General features: G+C 40.8%; 7 protein-coding genes and 1 long non-coding RNA gene across 8 annotated transcripts in view; 6 read left to right on the plus strand and 2 right to left on the minus strand.

Annotated features, from left to right (window-relative positions):
- The first annotated feature begins 421 nt into the window (after positions 1-421).
- On the plus strand, positions 422-1,114 carry LOC6579611 (cytochrome c oxidase subunit 6A, mitochondrial). The gene is made up of 2 exons (XM_002005457.4): positions 422-590; positions 712-1,114. Exons 1-2 carry the CDS (start codon positions 494-496, stop codon positions 942-944), a joined length of 330 nt encoding a protein of 109 aa, XP_002005493.1. The 5' UTR covers positions 422-493; the 3' UTR covers positions 945-1,114.
- A 104-nt stretch (positions 1,115-1,218) lies between these two features.
- Positions 1,219-6,417, minus strand: LOC6579612 (zinc finger protein 19). Its single transcript, XM_002005458.4, has 3 exons — positions 6,079-6,417; positions 2,436-3,557; positions 1,219-2,370 (listed from the first exon to the last, which is right to left on the minus strand). The coding sequence occupies exons 1-3, from the start codon at positions 6,241-6,243 to the stop codon at positions 1,465-1,467; spliced, it is 2,193 nt and encodes a 730-aa protein (XP_002005494.2). The 5' UTR covers positions 6,244-6,417; the 3' UTR covers positions 1,219-1,464.
- LOC6579613 (caspase-1) lies at positions 3,695-5,699 on the plus strand. Its single transcript, XM_002005459.4, has 3 exons — positions 3,695-4,227; positions 4,625-5,178; positions 5,243-5,699. The coding sequence occupies exons 1-3, from the start codon at positions 4,082-4,084 to the stop codon at positions 5,497-5,499; spliced, it is 957 nt and encodes a 318-aa protein (XP_002005495.1). The 5' UTR covers positions 3,695-4,081; the 3' UTR covers positions 5,500-5,699.
- Positions 6,418-6,966: 549 nt separating the features above from the next.
- LOC6579614 (exosome complex component RRP4) lies at positions 6,967-8,033 on the minus strand. The gene is made up of 2 exons (XM_002005460.4): positions 7,509-8,033; positions 6,967-7,453 (listed from the first exon to the last, which is right to left on the minus strand). Exons 1-2 carry the CDS (start codon positions 7,953-7,955, stop codon positions 6,998-7,000), a joined length of 903 nt encoding a protein of 300 aa, XP_002005496.1. The 5' UTR covers positions 7,956-8,033; the 3' UTR covers positions 6,967-6,997.
- Positions 8,034-8,109: 76 nt separating this feature from the next.
- LOC6579615 (phosphatidylinositol 3-kinase catalytic subunit type 3) lies at positions 8,110-11,533 on the plus strand. Its single transcript, XM_002005461.4, has 7 exons — positions 8,110-8,240; positions 8,295-8,916; positions 8,977-9,072; positions 9,126-9,211; positions 9,280-10,154; positions 10,219-10,492; positions 10,551-11,533. The coding sequence occupies exons 1-7, from the start codon at positions 8,170-8,172 to the stop codon at positions 11,356-11,358; spliced, it is 2,832 nt and encodes a 943-aa protein (XP_002005497.2). The 5' UTR covers positions 8,110-8,169; the 3' UTR covers positions 11,359-11,533.
- On the plus strand, positions 11,532-12,164 carry LOC6579616. Its single transcript, XM_032729883.2, has one exon. The coding sequence runs from the start codon at positions 11,533-11,535 to the stop codon at positions 12,160-12,162; it is 630 nt and encodes a 209-aa protein (XP_032585774.2). The 5' UTR covers position 11,532; the 3' UTR covers positions 12,163-12,164.
- A 130-nt stretch (positions 12,165-12,294) lies between these two features.
- LOC6579617 (probable serine/threonine-protein kinase roco8) overlaps positions 12,295-26,880 on the plus strand; it is a 45,769-nt gene continuing 31,183 nt past the window's right edge. The window contains exon 1 of the mRNA XM_044011005.1: positions 12,295-12,429. Coding sequence (XP_043866940.1) covers positions 12,415-12,429 — 15 coding nt within the window. The 5' untranslated portion in view covers positions 12,295-12,414. The remainder of the gene's footprint in view (positions 12,430-26,880) is intronic.
- LOC122757740 lies at positions 13,391-14,434 on the plus strand. Its single transcript, XR_006357873.1, has 2 exons — positions 13,391-13,685; positions 14,007-14,434. It is a non-coding gene; the product is annotated as an uncharacterized LOC122757740 (long non-coding RNA).

Here is a 26,880-nt window from a genome sequence, read left to right on the forward strand (position 1 = left end):
GTAATAAGTTTATTTTTAATTTCTTTCAGTTATGATCAATCTGAGACACCTAAAAACAAAAATAGTTGCATAATATTAGGCATAGCTCGCATTGAAAGCCGTTATATATGAAAAAATGGCATTAAAAATAGTCCAGACTCTGGTATTTTTTTTTTTGTATTTTCGTTTTTTTTTTTTTACCATGATATCGATAACATCTAAGAAAATAATTATTGTTATCTTCTGTTTCAAACAGATTTCCACTATTAACTTAATTTCTGTCTTCTTTTAATATATTTCTTTTCAATAATTAATATTTTTAAATTATATTTTTGCTGCATTGAACATTTAATGACAACAATTTAAATAAAATTAACAGCTGATACTTACTGTTAATAACGGAACGGCAGACTGTTATTGAACAGGCATACTAACAGAGCTGACTGTCAAAGAGAAGAAGAAGAGTGAATTTTCATTTATAAATCACATAAGGCACAGAAATTACAACGTAAATATGTCGTTTGTGTTGAACAACGCAATTCGTCGCCAAATTGGCGTTATTGCCGCCAGAAACATGTCCGGCACTGCCGCCGTAGCTGGAGAACATTCTGGTAACTATATCCACAATCGATACTATCCTCCCTCATAGGTTAAGGTTATATAATTTGTTGTTTCCATCAAAACTTAAAATATCGTTGAGAACATTTGCTTAAATATCTGATCTCTTGGCAGGTGGCTACAAGGTCTGGAAGCGTCTGTCTTTCTTCGTGGCCATGCCAGCAGTTGGTCTGTGCATGCTGAACGCCTACCTGAAGCACCAGGAGGAGCACGACCACCCCCGTCCGGAATTCGTCAAGTACGAGTACCTGCGTCGCCGTGAGAAGCGCTTCCCCTGGGGCGAGGGCAACAAGAGCCTGTTCCACAACCCCCATGTCAACGCTCTGCCCGATGGTTATGAACACTAAGCGGTTATACCACTCTTTGTAAAGGTGTCGCAACTCTTGGTAATCTGCCATAGCTGCTATAATAAATAACACTCGATGTATTTAAACATATTGTTAGCTGTAATTAATGTGGAAATACACACAAACACTCCCGATAAACTTAACTAAATAAAGAGTGACAAACTGGATAAGCGACCGAAGAATAGTTTGATAAGGCATCATTCCGCATCTCAAATAGATTTCCAGGCATTGCCAAAATAGTCTCAGACAATGATAAATAGATAGACAGACTCTCTTGCTAATTTTTTTTTTATAGTTAAATATCATTTATTTGTTACTACGTTCTTTGTGTACAATTTTCATCCACTTCTCTTCACTTTTCAAATATTAGAATCCGAGCTGGACATAAACAAAACTAGATGTAAATTCAAAAAAATGCGTAACTTGTTTTTAAAAAAATTGAAAATGACTCATGATTAATCCATTTATACATTTGCCAAATGTAATATATAATCTTAGAGCAATAGAATCCGCGTCGAATCTACTTGGAGCTCTGTTGCTTTGAGCTTGTGCCTTTTGCATTTTTTTGCTTGGAGCCCGGTTTTTCCGGACTTATGGCAACTTTCTTAGTCAATCTTTTGCCCGAGTCGCTTGGTTTCACATTCTTTTCTTTGGTCTCTTGCCGGCGCGTCTGACGTTTGTTTTCCGGCGAAACGGACGCAGCTGCGGGTGACTTTGATGTGCGAGATCTTTTTAGTACCTCTGGCGAAGACGGCTCGTCTTTGATGTTCTTTGACGTTGACTCTTGTTTGGGTTTCTCAGTATCCGTTGACTTGGAACTCGGATTGAGTTTACGTATTTTTGACTGCGGTGGCGTCACGGATTCATTTGAAGCGGTCTGCGACTCCTCGCCCAATAGCTCTGCCATTAATTCGGACTCCTCCTCGGCATCTTCTTTGCTGGCTCCCTGCTCATATTCGTTTTCATTCTGATAGGGTACCATGTCCACCACGTGATCGTCCTCGATGTGTTTCTGCAATTGGCCTGAGGTCATGAATATTAAATCGCAAAACTCGCAGGCGTGTCGTTCGCTCTTCTTGTGCGCCTGCATGTGAGGCTCCAGGCTATCGAAGTCGGCAATGCTCGCCTGGCACAGCGGACAGACCAACGAGATGCTGGCATGGATGGCCGAGTGCTCCACGAGACTGTCGTAAGTGGGATGCGTATCCTTGCAAATGCTGCACGTAAATGAGGCCACCACGGCCTGCTTGTGCATGCGCAGATGCCGCGACAGGTGGTGCGACAGCAGGTACGACTTGTTACAATACTTGCATGGATAAACACGCTTGCCGGCATGCGCAACCAGATGACGCGCCAGCTTGCCAGCGGTCACAAAGCTCCGACTGCAGTACTGGCACGGGAACGGCAGATTAGTGCTATGAATGACCTGAAGAGAAACATAAAGATGTATCACACACACATACATAAAGACTGTTCTCAATTTACACTCACTTCGTGTCGTTCCAGGCCTTGCTTAAAAGCGAACGCCTTTTGGCACACACCACACTGGAACGGTCTCTTCTTGGTGTGGCGCTCTGCATGCTTCTCCATCTCTTTGCGTGAGATGAACGGCTTCTCGCAGTAAACACATATGAACTTGGGCACCTCGGTGTGGGTGCGCTCGTGCCGATGCAGCAGGGCACGACGAGTGAAGGCCTTCTCACAGACGCTGCACTTGTATGGACGCTCGCCTGTGTGTATAAAGTTGTGCTTCTGCAGATCGTACTTGGAGAAGAAGCTCTTGTCACACTCGGGACACTGGAAGCTGCGTGTGCGAGAATGATTGACAACATGTATGTCGAGCAGCTGCATCAATGGAAACGAGCGATCACAGTGCGGACATGGAAAGACGTTTGTCGCTACGGGCGCAGCATTTTTGATCGGATCTGCAGCCGGATCATTTGATTCGATTGCATCCGCATCTAGTATTTCCGTAACAAGCGCCACGTTGCCATCCTCGTAGTGCTTTATTTGTGGCGTGGCCAGGCGAGGCTCGGATGGTGTGGTGGCACCTTTATTAAGGAGTCGCATCGACGATTTGTTGAGCACCTTTGGCTTCTTAGCCGAAGGCGTCGCAGGAGCAGGCGTTACGTCGCTCAGATCTAGTTCGTCAGCCATATCGGCCAGTAGATTGTGCACATCGTCCATAGAAAGCTCCTGGTTGTTCTCTACTTTCACTTCATATGATTTCGCCTGTGCGCGTTTTGCCGGAGATGCTCTTGGAGGAATCGGTGGCTCAGCAGAGCTCACTGCACCCGAGTTGAGCAGCTTCTTGGTGAGACAGCTGGTTTCCAATACCTGCACGCTTTCAATCTGGACATTATTAGATTTGGCCATAGAGTTGAGAAGCTTTTTGGGTTGCATTTCTGCAGAGTCCTTCTTAACTGCAACCATTTGATTGGCTATCAATGGAGCACGCGGCTTCTCCAGTGGCTCAGGCCATTTGCCTGTTAGCGGATATTGTCGCAGTAGAGTGTCCGCATTTTTACACATCTGCTTGAAGCGGTAGCAGTGCTCGAAAAGCAGACGACAGTCCAAACAAATATAGCTGGGCATTCCATCATTGCTCTGGACCTGTTTATTTAAAAACAATAAATAAATAAATGCGTTTACATGTGAATGGTAAAACATATTCAAGTGGCAGCACTGCGCATGCGCTCTGACCACTCCAGCGGCAAAGGTGGCAACGCCTTATGCAGTTGGCGGCAAGCGCTGCACAACTACAAGTGCACTCGCACGATTTGTTTTCGTGAGTGCAGAGTTCGCTCTACGCCGCATTTATTAATTGATTGATTAAACGCGGTTAACCATAAAAGGATATTTATGTTATTCTTAATAAAATACAAATTATAACTGTTGGTCACGTGGCAAACGTAATAAGAACAGCTGTTTACAGTGCAAAAAAATAAAACTAAGCGTAAATCAGTGCAAGCAAACACACACATATATATGTATATAAAGTACTCGGCTAGTGGAAAGGGCGCAACAATTGAATAAGCAGAACAAAAGCAACACAACAAGGAGAAACGCACACAAGCGCAAGTGCAGGGATAGAGAAGAAAGAACGAAATAATCGGAGAAGAGCAACAACAAGTAAAATGACGGACGAATGGAAAATTAGATCCTTTGGCTCTCACGACCTTGACAGCGGCAAAATAAACAACAATGCTGATACCATCGACGCAAAAGGAGAAGCCAGCACAAATTCTGTGCGAAGCGGTGGTGCAGCCAATGCCGTCGCAGCGTAAGTGTGTTTTTTTATATACATACATATGCATGTATATACCCTAAGCCTAAGTATATGCTGAAAAGGGTGTAATGATCGTGTTGAGATATACATATGTATTTGTAAGTCACGTAGCTCTTACGCTATTTGGGCAAAAGCATGAAATTTGTAATATGTATATCTTTATAAAAACGAGTTTTCAAAGCTTTGATAAGCAATCGACTTTAATCGAGTCTTATATAAAATATAATTTGCAGAGTGTTCTGCAAGTTATACATGTGTATGCATTGATAATAGTCACTCCATTTCCTGTACTTCATTGTGAGATTTGTTAATTGGCTATCACAGTTATATATGTATAATAATGAGTGAATTGCTGATAATACATATTTGTTTTATCTTTTGGTTGAATCAGCCCAATAAATAAATATGTCGCTCGTATGACCACCGACCGATACGCCAAGGAATATAATATGAATCATAAGCACCGGGGACAGGCCCTCATCTTCAATCACGAAAATTTCACTATACCCTATCTGTCAACGCGTCGCGGCACCAATGTCGACAGCGAACAGCTAACCAAGGCCTTGGAACGTCTAGGTTTCGAGGTGAGTGTCCACAAGGATTGCATCCTGAGCGAGATTCTCCAAGTTGTGAGCAAGGCCGCTGCAAAGGATCACACTGACAATGATTGCATAGTGATTGCGGTGATGTCCCATGGCGAGCACGGTCACCTCTATGCCAAAGATGTGCAGTACAGGCTGGACAGCATCTGGACCTATTTTACCGCCAACAATTGCCCCACGTTAGCTGGAAAACCGAAGTTATTCTTCATACAGGCCTGTCAGGGGGATAAACTGGATCCAGGCACGACGATGGTGAAGGAAACTGAAACGGATGGCGATTCCTCGACGAGCTACAAAATACCTACACATGCCGACTTTCTATTCTCATATTCAACAATACCAGGTAATTTATATCATTATTATTATTAGATTGATATGTTGCTATAGCCAAATCTTTTATGCTGCAGGATACTTTTCGTGGCGCAATACTGATAACGGCTCATGGTACATACAATCGCTCATAAAGGAGCTCAATGAAAATGGCAAGGAGTACAATATGCTCACATTGCTGACTTTTGTTAGCCAACGTGTGGCCGTGGATTACGAATCGAACGTGCCATCGAATCCGTTGATGGATCGTCAGAAGCAAATTCCATGTGTGACGTCAATGTTGACGCGCATTTTGCGCTTTAATGACAAACCCCCTTACAGCCAGGCCGGCTAACAACCGCCGCTGATTGACTTACACAACAAATTCCAATTAAGATTAAGTTGCAATTATTGGGTAGAACCATGCCATCTTCCATTATTTTCAGAATCATATTTATAGATTAAGCAACAACAAACATATGAATAGATAAGCAAACCAAGAAACGTATATATTTGATATGCAAACATAAATAAACATGAAAGACGAAAACTGAAGTATAATTAAATTATATTTTTAAATGTTCCCTCCAGCTGAGCAGCGATCTGGCAGCATTGCACCAAGCTGCATTTGTGTATGTGAATTTTTGTACAGTTGTCGCCATATTGGTAAAATGGTAAATATTATACTTGAGCGAATTGTTTATCCCATTATCGCGTTCTTTCACAAATAAAAACATTTCTAATACGGTTGTCTTGGCTGTCGCGAAATATTTTTGTATGTAAAAGCCCGCCAAATAGGTTAGCGAAGACGCCAACGCAGCTATTTAGAAACCAACCAGCGATGACAAACATCTTAGCTAAGTTCTTTGATTGTTCATCTTCAGCCAAATAGAGATGATGGCTTAGTGTAACCTAGAACCAAATCGCGACTTACCTCTATAGATGTTATGGCCATTATTTGCAGCGGCAGCGACGCGGTTGACTTTACGCGTGTGTTTTCAACGTAAATTGAGGCAAGTTTGCTTTGTTGCACCAGACAGAAGCGGCATATTTCCTTTTTGCGTAATTCAGTTTCGCGCACAACGCCAATGTCAGCCATATCGAAATTTGTATGGGCTTTGTCTTTACGTAGCAATTAAATCACGCTCAAGGTAGTTGATTAAAATTATTTTGTTGTAAATTAACAAAAAAATAAGAAAAAAATTACAAACACAATGCCTTGCATCAATACACGAACCTCGAACAGAGCTGCCACCTTTGACGCAACGAGGCCATTTTTATTGGCGCTGCCAGACGGCTATAACAAAGCGTTGCTACATAGGTGCAGGGAAAATACACTAAATATTCATAGTAAACAAATCGTTTTTGTTTTGACCACATATTCGTGGTGTAAAGCGTCAAATAATCGATTAAAAACTTGAAAAAAATTTGTTACAATCATAGACAATTTTTTGCTTTACAATAAATAATTGATTAATGTAAAAGTGTGATAAACAATCTTTATTTTATTATTAAATATGAAGATATAAAATTCCTCAATGTTTCAGATGACTCAGTCGGATAGTTTTTTCCAGTCAATTCAGACTGTTTTCTATTATTCTTTGGAAGTATATGCCATTAGCTCAGGTAGCCATATGTCAAGTCAGGTAGCTTGATAATTTAGGTATACAAGATGCATTCTGTACGAGGTTGAACTATAAGTACGGCTGATTCATTCGATATATATCGGCTAGAAAGACAGGCTACCTATACGAGCTTCAAGGACTTCTCTCAGAGCCAGACTGACAGCAATTTGTCTTAGCAATAATAATACAAAAATCGATTAAGTAATATATTTTATTTTGGCCCTTGCATCAATCCATGAGATCGACATCTCTGAGCCGAGCCTGCGTCTGCTCGCCAATATCGAAGATTACATGCTGCTGGAGTAGCTCACGGGATTCGTATTTCAGCGACTCCTCGTAGGCGTATTGAATGCTTGTATCGTATAACATCAGTTTACACTTGGCCAGTGCCAGGATGCAGTTGCGCAGGCGTGCTATAACCTCGCGTTCGTTGCGTGGCACCACTTCCGTCAAGTTCTGGGCAAAGCCACCCTCGCCGCCGACCTGATCGTCGGTCTTTGTGGGCGATATCCAGATGTAGCCATTGTTGCCAAGAATGACGGACGCACCACATGGCAGATTATGAAAATGCATCTTTCGCCGTTTGACAAGCGCAGGGAAAACCTTGACCAGTATGCCCTGGGAAAGTTTGCCATATTTTAAACTGCGGGTGTATAGCGACAATGTGCCCTCCTCAAAGACGTTCTGCAAAATACTTAATAAGTCAAATATAGATTTTATTTACTTTCGTTTTTCTGACCTGCACTTCTGCGGATATCAAGTCCCCTTCGTCCAGATAACGTCTCATCATTTGTTCATCCTCTGCCGACCTCCGCCTTAGCTCGCCGCCTGGTAGATTTACTGAAGAAAGCAGCAGCAATGAGTCCAAACGTGAATTTGTGTCGACTCGCCAACGTTTTTGACCCACTTCGAGTACACGTGCAACTACCACATCGCCGATCTCGCCCACATATCGACTCTTAAGCGGTCGGACTGATATCAATTTGTTCACCTTCTCAATCACACCTGCCACTGAGGCTTTTATGTTTTCGTCTTCCACGAAGGTGCCATGGCCGCGCATAAAGCCTGCTTCCGGCATCAGCACCTCGCCGGGCGTATAAATACGAGGCAGTTGCTCTTGGTTATCGGCCAATGCAGTCCAATCAACGCGGTCCAGCGCCAGGTCTATCATTGCATTTGTTGACATCTTTACGAAGGCGCTTAAATCTTTCCTCGTCAATTCCAATGTGTTCGCGCCTGCTCTGCTTCTTCTTCTGTTAAGAATGCGTGCTTCTGTTAACTTAACATTTCGATAAGCACAACAAAAGCAGATTATCGATAGACTTGCATTTCAATCAGCTGTTTGCTGATAGGTTCGTCATCAAGCAGCTGCTTGTGGATGAAAAATAAAAGTAGTCGCAATGGATCAGCCTGATGATCATTTTCGCTATATACACAGTTCCTCACTACACGAACGTGTCCAAATTAAAGTGTTAGTTATCCTCTACACCCAATGATTTTAAATAATATATGTTCTTTCTCACAGTGGCACACTCGAAGGCAAGAAGCGCCAGCCTGATTACGAAAAATTGCTCGATGATCCCATACTCCGTTTCTCGGGCCTCTATTCGGAGGAATACCCCTCGTTCCAAGTGCGACTACAAGTTTACAATGACGGACATCCCTATTGCCTGCCTGTGCACAATTCATACAAGGCCTTCAGCAAACGCTGGAGCTGGAATGAGTGGGTGACATTGCCATTGTTATTCTCCGATTTGCCACGGGGCGCCATGCTGGTGCTGACTATACTCGACTGCTCCGGTGCTGGCCAAACCACGGTGATTGGCGGTACTGCTATCTCCATGTTTGGCAAGGACGGCATGTTCCGTCAGGGCATGTACGATCTGCGTGTTTGGTTGGGCGTTGAGGGTGACGGCAACTTTCCCAGCAAAACCCCTGGCAAGGGCAAGGAATCCTCCAAATCGCAGATGCAGCGCCTTGGCAAGTTGGCCAAAAAGCATCGCAACGGCCAGGTGCAGAAGGTCGACTGGCTGGATCGTTTGACATTCCGTGAAATCGAAGTGATTAACGAGCGCGAGAAGCGCATGTCCGACTACATGTTCCTCATGATCGAGTTTCCCACAATTATCGTGGATGATATGTACACCGTACGGGATATTATTTAAGTACTATAAGAATATATAATAATGTCTTTTTATATTTTGTAGTATTCAGTTGTCTACTTTGAGCCAGAAGTGGATAGCAAATATAAATTGCCAGCCAAACCTAAGTTAGTTCTGGTCCCGGATTCGGAGATTCAAATGGTAAGTATATCGGAGCTATTTTTAGTATTTGACTCAAAGTTTTTTTATTGCAGGAAAATCTAGTTGAGCGCAAACATCATCGTCTGGCACGTTCGGAGCGCTCTGGTATTTCAGATCGGGATGCGAAGCCGACAACAATGTATGTATTAATGAAATTCTATTGAGTATTCCAAATCCAATATTACATACCTTATATTCTACCTCCAGCATTCGTGATCAATTGCACAAAATAGTTTGCTATCCACCGACGTATGTGCTGAGCAGCGAGGAGCAGGACTTGGTGTGGAAGTTCCGTTTCTATTTGTCCACGCACAAAAAGGCGCTCACAAAGTTTCTGAAGTGCATCAATTGGAAAATGAACGATGAGGTGACTCAGGCTCTATGGATGCTGGCCAATTGGGCACCCATGGATGTGGAGGATGCGCTGGAGCTGCTCAGTCCAACGTTTACACACCCGGAGGTGCGCAAGTATGCGATCAGCCGGCTGGCGCAGGCACCCGACGAGGATCTCTTGCTATATTTGCTGCAGCTCGTGCAGGCGCTCAAATATGAGGATTCACGCAATGTATTACAGCTGCACAAGCTCATCATACCAGAGCCAGAGCGCGATGCGGGCTGTTCGCTGCTGGACGAGAGCGACTCTCTGCTGGACCAGAGCAGCATCTCCGACCTGAGCGCAGCAAGCAGCGCTCTGCATGCTTCGGTAATACCCGCCAATCAGCGTGCTGCGCTCACAGCTCTCAAGGTCGAAAAATCGACGTTGGCGAGCAGTGCCAGCGCACAGGCGATCAGGGCCAGCACGCCGGCATTGCGGATGGACCGGGCTGATGGCGGCGATGTAAGCGCCGCCTCGATGGCCTCACAATCCAATTCAAACACAACGCTTCTAGGTCAGGGCGTGCCCGTTAATCTGTGCACATTCCTCATACAGCGCGCCTGCAAGAATGCCACGCTGGCGAACTACTTGTACTGGTATCTGTCCATCGAGGTGGAGGATGTGGAATCGGTGCGTAAACAGGATCAGCGCGCGCACGACATGTATGCCATGGTCTATAATATATTCCTCAAGGTGCTGGATAACGGTGCGTAGATTTGCTGTCAACATGAAGCCCTCTTTATTGCTTCCTCTCCATATCTCGCGTATAGGTAACTTCCACTTGCGCGGCATTTCCCACAATCTGCGCAAGCAGCAGTGCTTCATCGACGAGCTGGTCAAGCTGGTGAAGCTGGTGGCCAAGGAGCCAGGCAATCGCAACAAGAAAACGGAAAAGTTTCAAAAGCTGCTTGCCGATCAGGTCATGTTCAAGGTGAACTTTACCAATTTTGAGCCAATCCCATTCCCCCTGGACCCCGAGATCTATATAACAAAAATAATACCAACACGCACATCCTTGTTCAAGAGCGCCTTGATGCCAGCCAAGTAAGTGGAATCAGCTCATAGATCTAGTTGCTAAAAGCTAATCATTTCCTGGTTACAGACTCACGTTTGTTACGTCCATTGCTAAGCACGAGTATGTGGCCATTTTTAAGCACGGCGATGATTTGCGCCAGGATCAGCTCATACTGCAAATGATTACGTTGATGGACAAGCTGTTACGGCGAGAGAATCTGGATCTCAAACTGACGCCGTATAAAGTGCTGGCAACCAGCTCCAAGCATGGCTTCCTTCAGTACATCGACTCGTGCACCGTGGCCGAGGTGCTCGCCCGTGAGGGCAACATACTTAACTTCTTCAAGCGCCACAATCCCTGCGATAGCGGCCCCTTTGGCATCTCCTCCGAAGTCATGGACACATACATTAAGAGCTGTGCGGGCTACTGTGTCATCACATATTTGCTCGGTGTGGGCGATCGACATTTGGACAATCTGCTGCTAACCAGCAATGGCAAGCTGTTCCACATCGATTTTGGCTATATACTTGGACGCGATCCGAAGCCCATGCCACCGCCCATGAAGCTGAGCAAAGAAATGGTCGAAGCCATGGGCGGTGTCAGCTCGGATCACTATCACGAATTCCGCAAGCAGTGCTATACGGCGTATTTGCACTTGCGCCGGCATGCCAATGTGATGCTTAATCTGTTCTCGCTCATGGTGGATGCCACAGTGCCCGATATTGCCCTGGAGCCGGATAAGGCGGTCAAGAAAGTGGAGGAGAACCTGCAGTTGGGCCTCTCCGACGAGGAGGCGGTCCAGCACTTGCAGAGTCTGCTGGACATATCCATAACAGCTGTGATGCCCGCGCTGGTCGAGCAGATTCATCGGATAACGCAATACTGGCGGAAGTAAATATTTATAAATTTAATAATTTAACTTGTTTTAAGCTTATTTTAGTACAGTAGGTAATCACAGTAGGTAAGGTATAAGCTCCTTATCTACAGTCAACTGTGTACTATATAAGAATATACATATACTATATGTCTCTGTATATATAAAGATACAAATATATAAATCTGAAAAATAATGCATAATCGCTCCAAGAAGCCTGTGTGGGCGCTATTCAAGATATTGGAAATCTTTCTAAGCTCGGCTTGCTGCTATAGACACCTATTCTGCTACTTGGAGCATCAGATTCCCAACGTTTTTATATTGTGCGCTACTTATGCTAGTGGCGTCCTTTTGGGCGTTGCCGGATTGGTAGGATCTCTATTCTACGAACGAGTCGCGCACCGTGTCGAGGCCTTGATGAGCGGAACAATGGGCACGTTGAATATGATAACCGTCTACGTGCACATGTATTTGCTTGAACATAATCAGCTGATGTCATTTCTTAGGGAACAGGAGCAGGAAAAGTACGCCTTTTTCATCTGTTGTAAAAGCAATGCCACTTGGGCCTGGTTTGCTGTTGGCCTCTATTATCTGCATTGTTCCTTTGCCCTGGACATGGTTTTCAATCGCAGGACAGTTAGGGACAAGGATAATGAGAAGGTGCGCAGCAGGCGCCGACTTAAATTATATTTTATAAGCAAGTCATTTGAGCGCTATGTTAGCCGCTATCGTTGGTTCAAATTGCTCTCAGCCAACATAAAGAAGAAAGCTCACATAAAACCCCCGTCACAGAGGAGAAGAATGTCAACGATGTTTAAATTATAAACGTTTCTTTTCACGCACTATCGATAAATTGGTCGTATCAGCTGTTTGTCATAACAGCCCTGTGCTATTGCGCGCCCAAATTTACAGCTGTTTTGAAACTTTTGGCTATGGACAATTGTTATTGTAATATTTTTAGTGTTTTAGTGTGTAATTTGGTGTATGCAAAATTTGTAACGTTTCGTGAGAAATTAGAGTGGTTTGTGATTAATACAACTTTAATAACAACTACAAACATCAACGTACTACAATCAAATGGCAAGCGGTGCGGTAAGTGTGAGCGTTTGTTTTATTCGAGTGCAGTTTCCTAGAAATTTCTGTCTGCAAAGTTTTTGGATTTTCATAGTTCAATTCCTATGCGTGGTGGTTTCGTGTGCCAACTTTTTGCCTAATGTGCGTGTATAGAATTGTGCTTAGTTAGTGGCAGGTACTCGTATCAAAAGTTTTTGCTCAAAGTTAGCATTGGCTACTAAAGTTTCAGACCAAATAGCCCGCATTGCAGCTGCAGTCGGCAGGCACCGCAGCGTTGGCATGCCGACCGCCAACTGCTGCTCAATGGAACAGAATTGGTCTGCACTCGCTCTTATTCGTTAACCTGTCTCTGTCTTTACAACCCACTCGCTCTTAGCCCAAAAGAGCGGCAGTACATTGGCAATTGCATTGCCAAGCATGAGTCAGCCGCAAAGCAGCTCTCACGTTGCCATTTGTTATTGTTGCGCTTGGTATGCAAGCATAACGCACACTTGCCTTGCCCACCCCGCTCTGCTGCTGTCCCGTGATCCACACGCTGGCAGCCGGCTGTGCCTGCAGGCAACCTCTCGCGCGCTACCATTCCTTATTGGAGCAGCACGTGTTCATTTTCGTGCAAAAATTTATAGTCGTTTATGTATGTATGTATGTGTGTATGTATGCATACATGTGTACTGCATGTTGTGTGTTGTTTTTATTTTGGATTTTTTTCTTTTATTTTTATGTTTCTGTAGATGTATGCGTGTGCGTTGCGTCTGCATTTGTATGATGTTATATGCATATGTGTGAATATGCTTGTTGTGTGCTAGACAACAATTTATAGTTACTTGCAGCTGGAAGTGGGTGTATGAGGGAGTCAGAGTTGCCAGAAAGTGCAAGTTATAATAATCTCAAATGCTCGCATTGCGTCCTTCTGTGTTATCTGACAGGTTCGTTTGTTAGAGTTGCCATTTGCCATAAGTAATCGATCATTGACAAGATTGACTAAAAAATACTGCAAAAAAACCTATGTAATCAAAGTCATCAAAGAAGTCATTTCACTATTGTGCAATTGTAATTCAAAGCTCAACTATGACTTCCTATGTACTACAATGCATACATAAATTAGATGAGCTGGGCATGCATCACCCTTTAGTTTGGCAGTTACTACCCGCCAAATGACTCGTTTCGAAGTGTAACGTTGTAAACCAAACTCCCGTGCCGAAGGTTCCCATAAGCGACAACCAAAAACAAAAAATCGACAACAACAAAAATAGCCAATCGCAAGCGAACGTTGTGTACGTGCTCCAAAGATCGAAGGGGGGTAATCAGTTTACGCTGACGTTGTTCTGTGATTCTTGCATGCCCATTCTCAGAGTCACACATACTCACACACACACATACTTACGCTCTCACACTCATAGACATACTCGTGTTCAAATGCAACCTATGTATGTATCCAAGTCACTCTACTTACTTACATACATACATACGCTGTTTATATGCATGTGTGTGTGTGTGTGTGTGCTAATATGGTGTGCGCTGTTTTTTGTTCTTGTTTTTTTTTTTGTTGTTTGTCATTTCATGAACTGATACTAACACGGGTGCTACTATTTCAGTTGCTTACTAAATAGTTAGTGCCGGAGCGGGCTGACTAAGCGAACGACCCGGCGAGGGACTGTCGCGCCATATTAACCATACTGTGTCAGCCCAGTCCCGTTCACAGAAGCTTGCACATACACACACAGATGCACATGCGACGTTTTTTGCATATGCCTCAATGCTAGCACCCAAACCGCTAGACGCTCCATTTGCTCGTAATACCCTGTGATATAAAATAAAGGCATTGCTTTAGTGCAATAATATATGGGCCATTATTTAAAATATAATTAACTCTGGAAATTTACGCTTAATACTTTTTTAACGACTTGTTTATTAAAATGTTTAAAATTGTATTATATTTGTGCGATATTAGTTTTAAAAATTAATGTTATTTATATATGTATCATTATTATTATTTATATGTCTTTAAGCCCCTCCGGCTAACGCAAAGAGAGATTATAATGCTGAATACATATTATATTATTATTATGTATATAACCAAACACAGGGTATTTGCAAGTTCAGCTTACACCGCTTTGCAGTGCTCTTATTTGCTCGTATGTGTGTGGCGCTGGCGTCCGTCCACAACGTGATAAAAACTTTAAACATTGAATTGTGATACTTCGTCACTTGGTTGTAAATTGAAATAAGACCCACATGCCGCCTTCAGCTGCAGCGTCTCTGCCTGCTGCCGCTGCCTCCTCCTCCTCCTTCGTTGCCTTTGGCTGGCGTTGCAACAGTTAAGCGTGAAAAGAGAGAACTAAATAAAGCACAGAACAAACGAAAATAAAAACAAAAATTCTATTGCAATTGTCAGCAAATTTTCTTCAAATGCAAAATACAACAATAACAACAACAACAACGAAGAACAACGCCAAAGAAGAGTTAAAATAAATACAGAGAAGAGAAAAGCAAAAGCCGCAGCTCAACTTTTGTTTATGCACTTTGTTTAGCCAAGTTTTCGGTTGCTTCGCTTTATGTTTTTTACAGTTATATACAAATACATACATATGTATGTATGTTTGTATATATTCTTTTATTTTAATTTTGTTTTAGATATGTAAGTGAATATTTATTATTTATGTATGCGAATCGCTCGTTGCTCCGATGATTCCGATTCCGGACAGCTCGCGCTCTCTCTCTCTCTCTTTCTCTTTAGCACTCGGCGTATCAGAATCTCTGGCTCGGTCTCTGTCTCTGTCTCTGTGTCTACGTCTACGTCAACGTCTCCGTCTTCTATGTGTTACTCGGAGTTCGGGAGTCGGGGCCAGTGATGGCGCATTCAGTGCAGTTTTGGCCGCCTCTGGTTAGGTTGTCCTAGCGCGCAATTTTCATTTAGTACGTCTTACCATAGTGCATATTCCCGGTCTGCCTGCCTGCCTGCCTGCCTTCCTGCCTACCGTCCTCCCAGCCAGCCTTAGCCAACCGGTGGGCTCTTCCGTGAGCGCATTTCGCACGTGTTTGTTTATTTTTATTGCTCTATTTCGAGTTGTTCAGTTCTGTTGTGCTTCTGGCGTTCCGTTTGTTATCTGTGACGCGCTCCACTCATGGAAATATTCATTTATTATTATTTTGCTTGAGTCATAAATGCATCGAGTCGATGCAACATTTTATATATTGCAATTTAACGTGCAACAAACGCAATTTAATTGTTGGGCATATTTATTCAAGCCCCCCACATTGTTTACATGGTGAGTGTTTTTGGTGTTAAGAAAACATACATATATGCTTATAATATAATAGAATTTATTACCCTAATTTAGAACTTAGAACTATACAAAACGCATAACTTTTTTCAGACATTGCCTCAAATATTATTTTATTATTATATGATTTCTATCGAGTTAAATAGTTTTTCCTTAATTTCAATCATTTTAAAGAGCAAAGATAAACACTCTTAAAAGTATGCTATGTGATAGTAAAATATCTAAAGTAATGATAAAGAAATAACGCAGAAATTTGTTGTTGTAATACAGAATGGAAGAGAAAAGAATAGGAAATATAAATCGAAATATTGAACATATAGAAGAAACAAATTACAAGAAATTTTATAGTAAATATAATGAAAAGAATAATAATTCCCTAAAATTGTTTATTTATAAAAAACTAAAATCCCAAACAAATTTAGAAATGTCTATTCGCCCATCTAAAGTTTTTCAAATCAAAATGTTCAACTGGCATCATAATGGCAATAATACCGTTAAGTTGGCGTCATGTTTTATGGGGTCTTGAGTCAGAGACGACAATGTCATCAACGTAGTCGCTGTCGCCGTTGTATTTGGTCACATTATCTGATAAACCAAAGGTAGGCCGGCTGGCAGGCAAGCAGGCCAGCAACAGCAACAGCAACCGGGCACAAGACGGTGCTCATCGAGGGGGTTTGTTGACCCCCGGTTGATAAAGATTTTTGCAAGACGCGTTCGAAGCGGCAACAACATACGCGAAGATCATGTCAATATAACAACATTTTATGGCCCCACTACAAAATCAGAGTTTAGAGTGCGTTAGCACTGGAGGGGGAGATACGAGTACTAGGGGCTAAACTCATATGAAAAAACTCACACGTACCCAAAATAAAAATGGTAGCAGAACTTAAACTATACCGAATAATACTTAAAACCATGTATGCATGTCTCTCTCTCCCACACACGCGCGCTCTCTCTCTCTCTCACACACACTAGCTATCTATTGTCGGCTGCTGGTGCTCCAAGGCCAACGTAACCATCAGGTTAATTAACCCGCCATTGTTAATCCTCTAGCCAGCATATCAGCTAATAACCAACTATCCAACTGGTTCGCTATTGTCACAATCGTTTTTTGCCCATAATGAATTCAATTATTGTCACTTGAGTGCGTTAAGTATGCGCAAGTTGTGGCCGGCATTCAGGTATTTGGTCTGTACAAGTACCTACAAGTTCAAGTTACCCAGCTGGACTCATGGGCATGCAAATTGCTGAGAAATTCATGTGGATACGGGTGTGAAGGTGTGCTAATTGCAGCAGAGAAAGCGGACGAGCGAAAGGGAGAAGACAGAGAGTGAGAGAGAGGAACGAGCTAGGGAAATGTAGAAAGCTCTCTAGCTATCTCTCTAGTAGGAACGAAAATGTGAGGGATCAACGATGAGAGAGAGAGAGAGAGAATGATCAACTGAAAGAGAAATATAACAATAAGAGATAAATGGAAATATGGATAGCGGTCAGAAGAGAGAGAAAGGAAGAAAAAATCAATCGACAGAGTGAAGTAGGCAGAGAGAGAGAGAGAGAGAGAGCGAGAGAGAGAGAGAGAGAGAGAGAGATTCAAGAAGAAAGACATACATATGTATATAAATGGGTAAATTGAATGATCCAAAAAGGGAGAGAGAGACAGCGTGAGCAATAGAGAGATAAACCGAAAAAAAAACATATCATATATGTATATGAGCTTAACATGAATCTGCATATGTCCCGCAGCAATGCCCTAACGAATCCTTAGAAACCCCATGAACATGTTTCAAGGACAACCGCTTTTAATATCATATTTTGGTACAACAATTCAAGATAGCAAAATTTTAGTTCAGAGAGTGCAGCTGGGCTGTTAGAGACTTTGGGCTTTGGTATCTGTAAGATACTTTTTTCTTGTGCGACTCTACGTGCCTGCGTATAGGCAAATGTTATGTGCGTCACATGAAATTAAAATTTAGCTCTCCCAAAACTAGTTTTTGTATGTTTTTTTAAAAATATATTTATTTTTATATATTTTTTTTCTAATTATTTTTTGGAGGAGTCACAGCTTTGAGTTGCGCCTAATATACATACGATCCATAGAGGGTATATATAAATTATAAATATATTTATTTTATTTTTTGCGCAGCCGCCTTTAGCTACGTGATTATAGAGCCATTAAATATATGTACATGTGTATAAATATATAAATAAGACTTTATCGGCACACACACACATATGTACATATATATGTATATATGCATACTAAACTATGCACACACACACACACATGTAACCCATTCACATAATCCACATTTATCGTTTGCCGCAATTGAAATTTCAATTCTCAATTCTAATTTATTAATTTCATTTAAGATAAGCAAATGCGACTTTTATTAGTATGCGTGCGTGTGTGTGTGTGTGCATGTATGTATGTGTTTCTGTTTCAGTTTCTTTTCGTTTTCTTATTCGACTTTCAGTTTGGCCACTTAGCCCCGCCTTAAGTTATAGACGACGCCATATATCGGCTGCGTGTTTTGTTCTTATTTATTTAAAAAAAAAACCAACAACAACAAAAGCAGCAACAACAACAATTAAACGAGCTTTTTTTCTCATTCTCTCGCGCAACGCGTCTCTTCTTTAGCTCGTTCTGTTCTGATTCTGTGAGAGTAGCTGTATGTGCGTGTGTGTGTGTGTATGGTCTTATAAACATGTTTTCGCATTAATAATACATTTTTATTCGCTAATTTAAGCGTTGTTTACTTTAAAAACCAGTTAGCACATATACACACACGCACACATCTACACACATTCATATTTATAAGTAAACACACACACACACACACCCAGACACACATAGTTAAGCTCCACCCCACTTTGATAATTTGTTTAGTGTATTTGTTGTTACTTTTCTCATATTTAGATGTATGTCTGTATATAAGTAGATATACATATATTTGTTAAACAAAATTCATTCGCCAATGCGCAGTTCTCTACAACGATTTGGCTCCACTTTGCCCCTCACTATTGCTGTGGGTAAGGAGGTACCTTATCCTCTCATTCCGACATTTGAATTGTCCTTTAAGGCTATTGTTTATTGTCAGCGATAAATGTTGGCCCCCCCGCTATAGCCCTCCTCTGCCCCCTGTAACATAAATCTAGCTAATCATTTTGTTTACTTTGCATTTACATAAACTTGCCATAGATCTCATTTACGTCTAATTACTTGATTAGCGAAAATGGGCAGGTTTTATCGTTTGCCATGGATCTTAATAGCTTTAAGCGCTGTCTCTAATATATTTTAAGTGTGAGAAATTAAATCTCTTGGAAATGTTGAATATCTGATAAGAAGTAGGTTAGCTGTCCGAAAATACTATGGATCATGATATAATTAAGAGCTTATTAAGTATAATATGTATTAATAAAATAATAATAATAAAACCTTGATAATACTAAATAATCACTATTATTGAAATATATACAAATAAAGAAAAATATATGAATAAAACATATAGTAAACAATATTTCAACATCTGTAATCAGATTTTAAATGTAAAATTTGTAACTAAGGCGAGAAAAATTGAAATTTATATTTTATATATTTATAAAATTTCGAAATATTTGTTTATTATATTTATGCAGATACCAATTGTCAAAGTTATATGGAAACCGTAGGGGCCTCATTAATATGTACATGATTCTTATATAAAAAAAATACATAATATTATATATATAATATTGAAGACCCTCTTTCATATTATATATTTTTCTATATACACACAAACATAAAAATAATATTGAGCGCACCCCAATTTTCTCAAATTCCCCATTGTTTAAGCGCTGATTGCTTGAAATGTGAGGTCTAAGATATACTATTTTGTGAACTGAGGCTAAATGAAAATTGATGGCATATGATTGGCTAAGAATGGGTGAAGTTTTGAAAGAAAAATCTTCAAAATACATTTCGTATCGTATCGTATTCATTGATTGCATTTTGGTTTATCGAAGTCCAATTAAATGCGAGTTTTTTTTTTTTTTTTTTTTTCCTACGTATTTTTTGTGATTGCTGAAATTGAACGCGCTGCCCCAGATGCGCGACATGGCAGGGTGAGGGGTGCAGGGTGACGGCTGACGGCATAGAACGGTGAGGAGGCAGGGCGTGGCAAGGCGAAAAGTATTAATACGCGCATAAAATGGAGCACATTGAAAGAGTCATTGAATTGTGACAATTTGTTGCCGCTTCAAGTGCGCTTTAAGTATTTTCTTGAGCAATCGCAGCGGGACGCGGCAGCGGCAGCGGCAGCAGCAGCAGCAGCAGGGCAACTGAGCTGAGTGGCATATAACACCAATCAATCCGATCCGAAACGATCCTCAGGCAGCAGCAGCTGCCCTTTCGTCAAATAAACAAAAACCATTAGCAAATGTCTCTGAGAGATGCGAACGGGGCGACACTTGAGCGCCTGTAATCAAATCATAAATTTATACATCTATCCATACATGCATAGATATACATAGATTTATGTTTATGTATTGAATGTATGTATGCTTGTCGCTTTTTTATTATTTCTTCTTCTATTAATTTCCATTAGAGTTGAGTTATCTAAACACAATGCGACGCCTCAATTTGGTTCAAGTATCTATTGTGGTTGTGGCTGCAACAACTGTACTTTGTGCCTCTGAAGGCTGTGAATTTGTTGAACAGACAAAAAGTCTCACAAAACACACACATACAAGCACACAGACACATTCACAGACTGAAATAAATAGAATCAGTTCAACTCCTTTTCATAGTCTGTGATTTCATCAAACGAACTAAAGCAAAGTAATGTCTCAGAGGTGGCAGCGTGATGCAATACTAATTAATAATTGTAATATATGTACATATGTAGCAATATACCATATATATATGTAGCACCATATACCCATTTATTTACCATATTCATTTTGAATCGACTTTGATTAACATATGCTAATATAGAATATATTTTATTGCGAATTGCCAAAATGAGTAACGATAATGAACGTTCGTGCTCGAGCTCAAATATCGCCTTTGGCTGCCGTCTCTAGCAGCGTGTACTTTGCATCCCTTTTGCGTTACTTTCCGTTAACTGTGCATGTATTTGTAAAATGCCAGCAACTGTCGTCATTGTTGTTGCTTCAGCTGTTGTTGTTGTTGTAATAATCCGAATTCAAAAAGTAGACGAATATTTTAAGAAATCATTTCTTGATTACGACGTTTGAAAACAATTTGTCTTTGCTCGCTCTCTCGCTTCACTTCTCCGATTCTTTCGCCGCACTCGAAAGTTACTCAATATGTAAATGTATCTACATACAATGTATCTACAGACATACATATGTATGTGTGTCTGTCGGTATTCATGTGTGTGTGTGTGTGTGTCTGTGTGCACATAGAGACTCAGAGTTGTCTGACTTGTTGAGCAGTTACTTTTTCCATTATTCTTGCGCCCATTTTGATTTTAATTCTTGTTGTTGTTGCCTTCTTTGGTGCTTTTCCATTGGCTTTTATGAAATTAACTTGAAGTGCTGTCGTCACAAACGAATTTCGCGTAATTTATATGAGGCGAATAAATGCTACCCGAAAGTCAAATGAGGCCCCTCGTCCTATCTATGTACATAGCTGTCTCGCTATCCCTCTCTCTCTCTCTTTCACAAACACATTCCCACTCACACTGTCTACGGTGCGATGGTGTTGCATAAATAAAAGCTCTTATTGAGTTTTTATCGTGTCTGTGTGGCAGCGCTGTAGTTGAATGGAATGCATGAATGAAGGAGAGGCAAGGACACGCAGTCAAAACAACGACACCGACACATGCCACATGTGCCGCATCAGACACGACCGACACCTGTTGAAGGGCACACACGCAACGCAACGCACACATCGACACACACACACACACACTCATACATCGACACGCGCCGTGGCTTGCAAAAGGACAACAGCCGCAACGAGCAGCGGCAGTCGCAGCGACTGCGAGCAGAGGCCGCAGCAGAGCCAAAGAGCGCGCCCAACAACACATGCTGCTGCCAGCCAAGGTGAGAAAGTGAAAAGAGAACGCAAGCAAGGCAAACAGGCAGAGGCAAAGGCAGAGGCAGAGCCAAAGGCAATGGCGAAGGCAGGCAGGCAGGCAGAGGCAGCCCGAACACAGGACAGAGCTGCCGACAGTTTGTTTGTTGTTGTTATTGTTGCTCTCTTGCTGTTCACTTTGTTTTGGCATTCGGTTTACTATGTGTACACACACACACACTGACGCATGCAGGCAGGCATGCACATACACACGCACGCATTACACATTTGGCAACATGTGCACGGCTCGGTCGGCTCGTCAGGACTGTAGCAGTCGTTGCTGTCATAGGTCAGGATCGACAACAACAACAACCACAGCAATAACAACACGTGAAAATGTAAGCTAAATGCCACTAAATATGCAACATAATGGAGCGGCTTATGAGGCTAAACGGTAACGGTCATCGGGACAGACCGTTCACTGTGGCTATTTAGGTGTTGTGCGGCATGTCACAACAACATTGCTGACGCTGCTGTCCAGGCTCTTGCTGCTGCTGCCTCTGCTGCGGCTGTTGCTGCTGCTGATAAGCATAACAACAACAAAGCCATCAACAGTTGGCCACGCCGGCTGCGGCTGCATTGGTGACACATGTTGAGCGAAGGAATTGCCACACGGAAATGTTGTTGGAATTTAAATAATAAATAATAATGAAGAATAATTAATACAAAAATTAATAATTAAAAAGAATCATAATTAAAAATATAAATAATTGAAAATAATAATAATAATGAAAAATAAAAATAATAATAATAATTTCTATTCCCTTAAAGCTAAAAGGGAGAACTTTTTTAATTTTTATTATTAATTTGCAGTTTTTTTTTAAATCTGTAAATTATTATTAATAGGAATTCTTTTTTAGTTATATGACTGAAATATTTTTTGTAAATTTATTTATAGCTAAGAATTATATAGCACCAGATATAGTAAAAGATAAAATCTTTAATTTAACTTAAATATTAAATACTAATTCATTATTTAAATTAAGAATTTTTTATTGTATTAAATATTTGTCAACTAAATTCTGTTCCCACAATTTAAACATTGAAATTCAATGCCATCATAATTATTATCTTCCCAACTAAAATGATTCCCACCTTTCCACCCTAACTGTCAAATGTATCGATGTAACATTAAAATCGAAATCTTGAAGATTGTTGCTTTTAGATACTTTCGAACTGTCACTCAACAGAATGTTGCATTAGGCAGAGACTTCCGTTGTGGCGATTCACACTGAGATACGAATATCGAAAATGAAATAGAAGCAGAAATAGATAAAGCAGCAACTGAAGCAGAGACAAAGCCATATCAAATGACATTGGCAATCAAAAATCCAGTGAAGTTTTCAGCAAATGCCATAAATCGAGAAAAACGCCAAATCAAATAAAACGAAAAGGAACAGAGTGCGAGGGACACAAATAGAGAAAGAGAGAATTAGAAAAACAAAAAGCAAAAACTTTATTTCATGCTAGCACCCAAAATGCTGAATCTTTGACTACCTGAAATTTCAGCTGCGACGTCATCAAGTTGCCCATAAACATTTTTGCGTCTTGTGCAAACACACACACATACACTCGCACAAACACACACAGTTATACATACCTTTAGAATAGACAAAAGGTTGAGAACACGTTATCCTTTTTTTTAATGGTTTTCTCTTTTGAAAAGGGGCGCACATAATAACAGCGGCTAATGCCCAAGAACCCTATAGAAATGGAACCAAACGGAACCAAATGTTGTATACTAGATTCCACTAATGCCAAATACCAAATACGGAATACCGAATACCGAATGCCAAATGCTTCGTCTCCGGCTGGCTTCATCTGCCTCCGTTTGCTGCTTAGGCTAAACGCGCAGCGTAAACAAATGAAAACAACAAAATTTGAAGAAATAACTAAATGCCTTTTGTAGCTGCAGCTGTAGCTGTAGCTCTATACGTGTGTGTATATGTGTGTGTGTGTATCTATATTTTAGGAGCTGGTTTTTCTTCAGTTTTTGGCAAGACTCTGACTGCAACTCAGTCTCAGTCTCAGTCGCAGTCTCAGTTTTTCTTTTAGCAGCTGCATCCTACTCTGCTCCTATGCAAAACTGCTGAGAATTCATCTTTTGTCCTCGCCGGATTACTTCAGTGTCAGATTCCTGTCACGTTAACGGATCGAATTTCAGCAGAGCCTTGCCATAGTAAACAGTACAGGTGGCTCAGCTTTAGATTTTTAGTACGGTTCGAATGCGTGCAGCCACCCTCGTTGTCAGATTTGTTGAAAAGTTTATCAACTAATAATGCAACCCCCTGGCAAGTGCTCAAGTCTCAAGTGAGGCGCACCAGTCGAGGGTTGCATTGAAAACTTTTGATTCGTGATTGTTGAATAGAAATCTTTAGATGGAATTGCGTACAGTGGAAATGCATAGATTTATATATAGAATATAATATTTTTAAAATTTGTTAGGGAAGTTTTATAAGATAGATTTTTGGAAATATATTTCATTTATTGTAGAGTATGGAGTATTACGGCTGAAATGGAAATAGTTATGTAGACTGAAGAGCAGCTACTCTATAAGGAGCTATATATATCTACAATTTTAAATACGCAATTATTTTACTATACTTATATTATACAAAAGCATGATCTCCATAGATTTTGTATGAAAACCCAATAACATTTTGAGTAAACATTGCCAATAGAATGCTAGGTTGTTATCAGAGATGTCAAATCAGATCTCCTGCCTATTATATAGCAAATCATATATTTTGCATATACATAAGTGCAAAAAATTATTATATGAAAAGTATAAGAATATAAGATTTAGACTTATGTAATCTTCATTTTATGTAATCTTCATTTTACTATTTTAGTTGTATAAGTTAACTAAATTACTTCGTATGATAGTCTTTTTAAAGATAAATGTAATTTCGTCTATATATTTGCCAGCAATATCGAGACTAAAACTATCTATCAAACCTCATGTTATGAATGACCCTCGTATATTTAAGCAAATTAAATCGTCTCAGAAACTAAAACTCGATTCGCTTCCAAAGCTGCACAGAGTTTTGCATTGTTTAGCAAAAGTCAGGGGTAGGAACCAGAAAGAGCTTGTGGACTTTGTGATTGAGGGATTGCAGGTTGCAGGGATGGTATGAGGTAGTAGATGAGGGGGGCCATAGTTATGAAAAGGCGTCATAGAGTGTGTCAAGTCAAATATGTGCGCTATCCGCTATCTAGATTAACGGCAACTGTACAGATTTGAAATTCAAATCCCGAACTGTTGTTGAAAGCGTCGCGTATTTGAATTTTCCCTTTTGTGTGGCAGCGACGGCAGAGGCCTTTGCCTAAAGTTAGGCAAATGTATTTACATTTTAGAAAAACGCACAAAGATACTTTTTAGTGGCAAATGCAGGGTGGCAGCGCGCCAGCCGTAGTCGAGGTCGTTCTCTAGATGTTTACCCTGAGATATGGCATACGTAACGTCAAATGCGACGGAAAAAAAAAATAACAAAACCGAAAAGGGGGAACTCTGGCTATGGCAGAGGGATAGCCAAAGCAATAATCATAATACATATATACACAGATACAGATACAGATACATAGCAGCAGATACAGATACAGTGCGACAGCAGCAGAGCAAAAATAATATTAATGAGCAAGTTTTTGATTACGCGGCCATTAGCCGAATTTGGGAGTTTTTGAATTTGAATTCAAAAAAATATGGGAAGTCTCATAACGGAGGCAGAGGCAGAGGCAGACGCAGCAGCAGAGCCAGCGACTGTGGCAACCGCTGGTGGCAAGGGCCTGGGGCGTCTTTTGTATATGCGTTGCGTATTGTTTCATCGATGCGATTCGGTTTTATTGTCTACAATATTTATTTATTTTCCTTTCTTATTGTTGCTGTTGATTCTCTTGCGCATTTGGCCGCAGCTTGGCTGAGCTTCAATCTGAATCCTGATCTCAAGCTCTCGACAAAGGTTAACTGATTGGTAGAATCTGTTTGCAAAGCAGAGACACCCTCGTGCCGGGGGTTGTTCCCTGTGGTGGGGGTTGCTTCAACCTAACATTAATGTAACAACACATTAAAGCACCGCCAAAGGATGTGCGAATCGGCCTGGGCGAAAAGTGGGCGTTACTTCGATGCAAGCCCTAAGCAAATTATCATATTGGCAGATTGAGTTGTTGCGCACGAACGAACAGCGGGGGGAAGAGCATCATTAACAATATACGTAACTACAAGGCAAGGCAAGAATGCTTCAATGGGAAGTACATGACTAGTAATTGCCCTGAGTGAAAGAAAATTTGTGAACTAGTTCGAATTTGATATCGATAAAAATCGAGTTTTTGGTATTAAATTATCAATGGAAAATGAACTACATAACTTAACTTTTTGATTCAAGTTTCTGAACTGTATATATGACTAGAAATTACCCTGAGTTGAAGTGAATCTCCACTTGGAGTTTTTACTTCTAATTTGATATCGATAACAATCGATTTCATAGAATCTATTAACTTATCATTGATGAACAATAAGCTATGACAAGACATACTCCTTCTGATATCATAGTCTCTAAAGAATATGTTATAAATTTCATATCAAGATATAAAGATAGGGCTCAACTCTAGCTCTTTCTCATCAGTCATGTATTGTATGTATATATTCTCTCTTATCTATTACCTCTTACACACAGTTCAACATATGCATTAACCTCTTTCGGACTCACATAAAATAAAGAGAATTGAACTTAACTGGAAACTAGGCAAGCAGAAACATTTAATTTGGAATAGATGGCGTTACTTAGGATTGACATTAGTAATATTTATTGCGTTTTGTTTCCCCAGCTGGCAAATTAGTCAGCGCAGTTCAATTGAATATATATATATGTACAATATATACATATAGACGCTCCAAATTTGTCTCTTTTTCTTTTATCTATACTAAATTCTTGAGAAGCTGTTGGTGCTTTACTTTGACTATGTACATATGTTATGTATTTGAATTGCTGACATTGATGATGTCAACAATATATAAATAAATGCGCTTCCATATTAGGAAATAGCTTAGCAGTTAGACTTGACAAATTTAAATAAATTATATTTTGTGGAATTCGAGTAACATATGTG

This window comes from Drosophila mojavensis, unplaced genomic scaffold, assembly GCF_018153725.1.
Source record: "Drosophila mojavensis isolate 15081-1352.22 unplaced genomic scaffold, ASM1815372v1 contig_80, whole genome shotgun sequence".
Lineage (NCBI taxonomy): Eukaryota > Metazoa > Arthropoda > Insecta > Diptera > Drosophilidae > Drosophila > Drosophila mojavensis.

Excerpts from the sequence above, each read along its gene's own strand:
- LOC6579611 (XM_002005457.4), top strand. The coding sequence starts at position 494 with ATGTCGTTTGTGTTGAACAACGCAATTCGTCGCCAAATTGGCGTTATT. Across the intron at positions 591-711 it reads CGTAGCTGGAGAACATTCTG|GTGGCTACAAGGTCTGGAAG; the intron begins GTAACTATATCC and ends ATCTCTTGGCAG.
- LOC6579612 (XM_002005458.4), bottom strand. The coding sequence starts at position 6,243 with ATGGCTGACATTGGCGTTGTGCGCGAAACTGAATTACGCAAAAAGGAA. Across the intron at positions 3,558-6,078 it reads TGGCCATAACATCTATAGAG|GTCCAGAGCAATGATGGAAT; the intron begins GTAAGTCGCGAT and ends TTAAATAAACAG. Across the intron at positions 2,371-2,435 it reads AAGGCCTGGAACGACACGAA|GTCATTCATAGCACTAATCT; the intron begins GTGAGTGTAAAT and ends GTTTCTCTTCAG.
- LOC6579615 (XM_002005461.4), top strand. The coding sequence starts at position 8,170 with ATGGATCAGCCTGATGATCATTTTCGCTATATACACAGTTCCTCACTA. Across the intron at positions 9,212-9,279 it reads GATGCGAAGCCGACAACAAT|CATTCGTGATCAATTGCACA; the intron begins GTATGTATTAAT and ends TTCTACCTCCAG. Across the intron at positions 10,155-10,218 it reads CCTCAAGGTGCTGGATAACG|GTAACTTCCACTTGCGCGGC; the intron begins GTGCGTAGATTT and ends TCTCGCGTATAG.
- LOC6579613 (XM_002005459.4), top strand. The coding sequence starts at position 4,082 with ATGACGGACGAATGGAAAATTAGATCCTTTGGCTCTCACGACCTTGAC. Across the intron at positions 4,228-4,624 it reads GCAGCCAATGCCGTCGCAGC|CCCAATAAATAAATATGTCG; the intron begins GTAAGTGTGTTT and ends TGGTTGAATCAG. Across the intron at positions 5,179-5,242 it reads CTCATATTCAACAATACCAG|GATACTTTTCGTGGCGCAAT; the intron begins GTAATTTATATC and ends TTTATGCTGCAG.
- LOC6579616 (XM_032729883.2), top strand. The coding sequence starts at position 11,533 with ATGCATAATCGCTCCAAGAAGCCTGTGTGGGCGCTATTCAAGATATTG.
- LOC6579614 (XM_002005460.4), bottom strand. The coding sequence starts at position 7,955 with ATGTCAACAAATGCAATGATAGACCTGGCGCTGGACCGCGTTGATTGG. Across the intron at positions 7,454-7,508 it reads TGATATCCGCAGAAGTGCAG|AACGTCTTTGAGGAGGGCAC; the intron begins GTCAGAAAAACG and ends AGTATTTTGCAG.